This window comes from Arvicanthis niloticus, chromosome 24 (genome assembly GCF_011762505.2).
Source record: "Arvicanthis niloticus isolate mArvNil1 chromosome 24, mArvNil1.pat.X, whole genome shotgun sequence".
Classification (NCBI taxonomy): Eukaryota; Metazoa; Chordata; class Mammalia; order Rodentia; family Muridae; genus Arvicanthis; species Arvicanthis niloticus.
Window position 1 is genome coordinate 4,489,105 of NC_133432.1, and position 6,699 is coordinate 4,495,803.

The following is a 6,699-nucleotide window of genomic DNA, read 5'->3' on the forward strand; positions in this document are numbered from 1 at the left end:
GTAGCCCTGGCTGTCCTGGAACTCACTCTGTAGATCAGGCTGGCCTCGAACTCAGAAATCCACCTGCCTCTGCCTCCCAAGTGCTGGGATTAAAGGCATGCGCCACCACTGCCCGGCTTATACTTCTCATTCCTGATGTAAGAAAGCATTGCTGTCCTCTGCGCTGCCTTTCTCCTTCATCAGCAAGGTCAACGACACAGAAATTGCGTCCGTTTTGCTTTCTTCAAGACTCTTTTTTTTTTTTTTTTAGTGACACCTAGTGTGCACTTAATATGTTATTGGCTCCATAGATGAAACGGCTGCCATTGAATTAGTAAAAAGAGAAGAGACCCCACAGCCTGAACAAGAGCTAACAGGAACTTATGCAAGTTCGATCCCAAGCATGCCTGATTCTGAGCACCCTTGGGCAAGCCAGGCCCGGTTCCCCGCGCCAGAGCATTTCCTACACCCATCGCACGCAGCACCAGACAAACGTGCCCGCCGCTTCAGACCTTCCCGCTCTGCGCCCCGTCCACGCCCCTTCCGGGGGCGTGGTCAAGGAGACCAGGCCAAAAACGCCAGCACGCGCTTGGAACGGAGAGCGCAAGCGCAAAGCCGCGGTGGCGTCATCTGAGCGCGCCGTTCCTCCGGCGTCGCAGAGGTCGACGCGGGTGCAAGCCGGCGAGATGGCGGCGGCTGGAGCGGGCCGTCTGAGGCGGGCGGCGTCCGCGCTGCTGCTCCGGAGCCCGCGCCTGCCCGCCCGGGAGCTGTCGGCTCCAGCCAGGCTCTACCACAAGAAGGTATGGGCGGGCGAGGGGGTGCGCGAACCATCGAGGGGACCTGCAGCCGTTGCACAGATAACAGCCACCGAGGACCCCGCGGCGACCTCAGCCCCGCCGCGGCCGCCACTCCGAGTGTCCCAAGGCTGACAGCCCAGAAGGGAGGGTCCTGGTATGTCACGCCGGGGGTCAAGGGGCAGCGCGCACACACACATGCGTGAGCACACGCTACAGCACCAGCGTCCTCACCAGCTAGGCCATTGCCCCGGCCATTGGGCCTTGAGCGAGTCACTGGCCCTCGCCCAACCTTTCACATCCGACCGGGGTCCCCTGCGGACCCTGTGTGTGGAGCGATCGGTCCAACAGATGGAAACCGCATACGGCGATTTACTGTTTTAGGACCTGATGGCCTCGAGTTCAGCCAACATAAAACGTCGGCTCTCGGTTATTGATCTGTAGGGAGCAGAAAGCACAGAAGGGTAGTTTGCGCTCCCCCGCCACACACGCCTTCTAGGGACATTAAAGTCCCCTTGACGTGAGACTCACTCGGAAAAACAAGGCCACCGTCGCTGTACAAGACATCGGAAAAAAGTCCCGATTAGGTGATGCGTTGTGGCGCCTCAGGGCTTAGACTCCATCTGCAGATGAGGATGCCTCCTGGTAACTAGGGGTGGGGGGGAAACCCGGTTCTTAAATCTTGGTGTGACCCTGACTTTAATGGTTCCGTCCTAGCTTGGGTGCTTTTGCCCAAGGCCTTCAACCCCAAAGAGAAGGTTGTTTTGTTGCCATTAGCTACAGGACCTTGGTCGGCTTGGCAGCCTTAAGGCACCAGGGGGCGCTCCTGCCCCGGTGTGGCGCTGTGTTTATGTTTACAGCCACCAATGACTCATTCCCCAGCCTCGCCCTCATCTCTAACGGTCACCTTGAAACTTCTGAAGAAATCTTCCATTGGGGGCCGATTTTCTTCTTGGGATTTTTAAGTGCATAGTTTTCTTTGTGTATTGTCCGGTGCTTGAGCCCAGATCTGCTACACTGTGCGAGCCAAGTGATCGCCTCCGGTTGACAGCCCCCTTTGAAACGAAGATGTGCCTAAGGTTTCACCGATTTCTTGGACAGTATCTCCATAACAAAGGTGGTTGGGGAGGAGATAGGAGGGGTTTGGGTCACACATTGGTCTCCCACCTCTGTCACCACGTACAGATTGCTGACCTGAGGGAGATGGTAAAGCTGTAGTGATTTCTGTTGATCTGCCGTTTCAGGTTGTAGATCATTATGAAAACCCTAGGAACGTGGGGTCTCTTGACAAGACATCTAAAAATGTTGGAACCGGACTGGTGGGGGCTCCGGCATGTGGTGACGTCATGAAATTGCAGGTACTGACTGGATGAAAAGAATCACCACCTGCACCCTGACTAGACGCTTGCTCACAGAGCATTTTGTCTTGTCTGCCCATTCCTGTGAGGAGGGATGAGTGGCTGGCGTGGGTGGTGAGAGGTAGAGTGTTCTGAAACAGATGACCTCATTCCCACCACACCGAGGCATCAAGCGAAAGGCTGTGTGACTGTTCTGACCAAATGAAGGCCCCAAGGAGATGTTGCTCCCAGTGAGAAAAGGAATGTGTTACCCAAACCTCTCCAGGAAAAGGAAGCAAGGCGGAGGTGGTGGGTTGTGCCTCAGTCAGCCGTAGGTGTAGTGTAGCTCAGCCTCCTTCATGACAAGCAGGAAAGAGCCGCTAATTATTGTTGGTGTCCAAGAGAAAGGTATTGACGGAGATCTTGGTTGCAAGCTCTCTAAGCACTGAGGTGCCGATAGAGGCAGCAGCTGAAAACAGACCTCTGCATAACAGGAATTCACATACAACAGGCTAGGGTTGAAAACAACCAAGTGGGGTGAGGGCACCATTTCCCTGCCTCTCTGCAGGTCCGGCCTGTGTGGACCCCACGCTTCAGTCTCTGTCGCTGAGCTCTTTGAAACAAATCATAGTGACTGATGTCATAGCATCTGGAGTGGATAGCAAGCCAGGGCTCATGGGGAGCACCCACTGTGGACCTCCAGAAGGTCCAGGCTCTCGCATCGCAGGTGTCGAGCTGTGGCCTCTGAGTTCCTGTTTCTTTTCTAGATCCAGGTGGATGAGAAGGGGAAGATTGTGGATGCGAGATTTAAGACATTTGGCTGCGGCTCTGCCATTGCTTCCAGCTCCTTAGCCACGGAGTGGGTAAAGGGGAAGACGGTAAGGCTACTCACAATCTTTATAGAACTGTTTCATCCCAGAATTATTAAAGCCCAGCAGAGGCAGAAGGATCTCTGTTGAGTTCTAGGCCAGCATGGTATATATAACAAAACCTGTCTCAAAAAAATTATGGAATTAAATCAGAATTCCCTACAGGCTCTAGGAGAGTCTAGTCATGAGTCACAAAACAAGAAGCAGGAAGGTGAAGATGGTGAGCGCGAAGCCAGCCTGGGACACCCAGCAGCAACCTGCTCAAAAAAAGAAAAAGAAGCTAATTTTTAAGGTTTAATTTCTCTTCCTCCCCGAGCGCTGGTTACATTCCTCACGCTGGGAGTTAAGGACATCTTGTTGCTTGAGGTGCCATGTTAGTCGTGCTGTCACTGGTTGCTGGCTCAGTAAGATGAGGGTCACCACCAGGCCTCCCAGCAGCAGAACTGAAAGGCAGTCTTGGGCTTTCCCTGATGTCCCTAAGGTCACCAAGGTCCCCTGAGAGCTGATGTGCAGCATTTACCGTTTCTTTTGTCCCGTCTCCTGCTTCAAACAGGAGTCCAGAAAGGCAAAGACAGCTGTGTCGGAGGGAGGAGTTAGAAACCAAAATCTGTAAGGAATCTGTAAGAGCTGAACCTGCCGAGACCCAGCAGCTGTGGAGCCACCCGCGCTAGCCTGGGGTGGTGGCACAGGGCACACAAGCCGGGAGTCCCGGCTCATACGAGGCAGGGGCAAGAGGATTGGGGTGTGGAGATCTTCCTCAGCTATTTAGCAATTTAAAGATCACCCCAGACTGCTGAGACCCTGTCTTAAAGCAGTGTGGTGACCCTTTGCATCTTCATGGGGCCCAGTTCCGGAAGCTCAGACATGGATTGGCATGCTTACAATGTCGCTCTTTAACAGAGCCACTTTGTCAACAGGACTCAGGCATTCTAGCTGCTGAGCTGAGGTCCGGGAGACCCAGGCCTGCTTGTTCTGAGAGAAAATGGCTCAAAGGAAGTCAGTTAAGAACTAGCCTTGGAAAAGGGGGAAGTGAGACTGGGCACATGCTCCCCGGACCTGGCATTTTAGGGTTCTGAACTCTGATCAGACAGTAGGAAGGCCCGTTCTGTAACCTTGAGGTCTCCTGCCTGAGGGATACGGGCTTTCCTTAACGCATCAGCATGCCTCTCTGCCTCTCATCATCGCCCGAGTGTCAGAGCCAGGCATCCTCAGCAGTCTAGACAGTGCCTGCCCTCAGTGGGCAGTGGGTCTTGTTCTTGCTCACCGAGCCAGGCAGCACGGGTGTGTCCCTGACAGAGATCCCTTGGTGCACAGTGGCAGTCCTGCCCAGGAATTGTGTAGTACTACTTTGCAGGAGTTTCCTCAGACAGCCTATCCTGAGGTGTGTTCTGCCCGCCCACAGCAAGGTCAAGTTGACTAAACTTCTCTTCTCTCCCCTGCACTTGAGGTGGAGGAGGCCCTGACCATCAAAAACACAGATATCGCCAAGGAACTCTGCCTGCCACCTGTGAAACTGCACTGCTCCAGTGAGTGTGCCCGCATGCCGGGCAGCTTCCATCTGTTCAGGCTGCTGTTCCCCAGGGTGGCAGGGCAGCTGAGGCAGGCAGCTCTTCCACCACCCTGTGCTCTACACTCCCCAGTCTGCCTTTGCTGTCTCTGAGTGTGTCTGCAATGCCTGAGGCCGCGGTGCCCTGCCCTGTACTGCCTATGAGAAGCCTTGCGCCTTGGAGCCTGCAGTCAAATCTGATGCCTTCCCATCCTCTTAAGCCTGCCCCAGAAAGCAGGAGTGAGACGTCACCCTAACAGGCTCTGCTTTCTGCCACCTTCCAGCTCTCAGCTTCTGCTTTCCCCGTAGCCTCACCCTCAGTCCCCCTCAGTACAAACCTTCCAGTGGGGCTGCGGGGGGAGGTGGACAGACCGACTGCCAGCAGCAGTTCTTCTTGGCTTAAGACTGAGCTCAGCCAGCCCCTGTGACCACCAGCCTGCACTCTCTGGGACCTGATCCCTGTTGTGTCCCAGCCAGGAAGGCACAACCGTGCTAGTCAGTGTGCCAGTAGGACACTTGTCAAGTGAATCCTGGCTCCAGTACCCTCCAGCTTTAAAAGGTTCTTCCTTAAGACACCTCTCAGGCCAGGGAGATAACCCAAATAAAGGCTTGCCACCAGGCCTAAGTTAGAACCTCTAAACCCACTCCCCAAAGTCGTCCTGTGACCACCACACATGCCATCACATGCCAGACACATTCACCACTCACAAGCACATGCATATGCATTCTAAACAGATCCGTATTTATAACGACATACAAATACACAGTGATGGATAGGTATGAGGTGTGATAAAGACCGACCCTCCATTGTCGAGAAGTTGAAACTGTCTCCCCTTCCATGCCTTCCAGTGCTGGCGGAAGACGCCATCAAGGCCGCCCTGGCTGATTACAAACTGAAACAAGAGTCTAAGAAGGAAGAACCGGAGAAGCAGTGAGCCCTGGAGACTCCAGCCGGTCACAGCAGCTGCTTCCTGCCGCCGCGCACATCACAGAAGCTACGCAAAACGCACACCATTCACCTTTTGCACTGTGGCTCTGATGCAAGCAAAACGTGCCGTTGATTACGCCTAATCCTGAGTTCCTTTCAGCTCACGTGTGTCCTTAGTGCAGTTAATGTCTCGATTTAGTTTGTGGCCTGAGACTGAAATCAGCACCGAAGTCTTAAGCTCTGTAGAGTTCTGGGGAGTTGTACCTGACCTGAGGTGGATTGCCTGCCGGCAGAGTGCCTTGTGCTGGCTGGCTGATAGCATCTATTACTGAGTATTTAGCAGATCTGCATATGTGTTATGATAAAAGAATGTAAGATGATGGTTTTCTCTACTGAACTTGATTCTCAACTCCCCTCACCCACCCTAGTGCGGCCCAGAGCACCTCGGGGTTCCCAAAGGCCAGACTGCGCTGGGTGACAGCACCCCAGATGCAGCAGCCACTTAGCTGCCTTCGAAAGACTGGAAGAGGTGCTGACGCTCTTCCCTCTGGGGAGTGTGCGCAGTCCACAAGGACTTGGAGGGTCCCTGCAGCAATCCACTGGTCAGTGAAAGAGAGTAACCAGTAACAACAGAGACTGGCCGAGGTGCCTAACCCTGTGGGCCAAGCAGGCAAAGCCTCAGCTCAGGAGACTGGACTCCAGGCCAGGGCTCCAGCCTCGTTCTGACAGAGGGTTCTGGCCTCCAGAGGCCTCCCAGGCTTGTGTGGTGGACAGTGAACCGAGGCCAACTAAAGCCCATCCATTCCCTGCCGGTACCAGTGTATTTCTCAGCTGAACTGTTCAGCTGAACTGAACTGTGTTCAGCTGAACTGCAGTCGCCCTCGGTTGGTTCCAAATACAGGCGGCATGGGGAACAGCCACCTCTGCCCTGAGCCGCCCAGCTTGTAGCTCAGGGCAGGGCCCTGATTTCCAGTCTTGGCATTGGAAGATACAGCAAACTTCAAAAGCTGTTTTTCTGATGGTGGCTTTGTGTCCCGGCATACGCAGGCTGCCTCTTAAATCATTCTTTCTTTTAAAATATTCTGGGTTCTGGCGAAGGGCTCAGAACTTCAAAGGCCACTTCCTCTGTACTCGGGAGGAGACCACAGGCCAGAGTCCATCAGAATCTCAAATTAGCCCCTGGGTGGAGCCATGTCAAATTGTCCTGAAGGGCGTGTTGTGGCTGTGTCCCTTCCCCGTGGCAATG

The 6,699-nt window shown here is 54.2% G+C and overlaps 1 protein-coding gene across 1 annotated transcript; it reads left to right on the plus strand.

Annotated features, from left to right (window-relative positions):
• Positions 1-616: 616 nt before the first annotated feature.
• Iscu (iron-sulfur cluster assembly enzyme) lies at positions 617-5,833 on the plus strand. The gene is made up of 5 exons (XM_076922446.1): positions 617-779; positions 2,018-2,131; positions 2,878-2,988; positions 4,427-4,505; positions 5,375-5,833. The coding sequence occupies exons 1-5, from the start codon at positions 666-668 to the stop codon at positions 5,458-5,460; spliced, it is 504 nt and encodes a 167-aa protein (XP_076778561.1). The 5' UTR covers positions 617-665; the 3' UTR covers positions 5,461-5,833.
• The last annotated feature ends 866 nt before the right edge of the window (positions 5,834-6,699 follow it).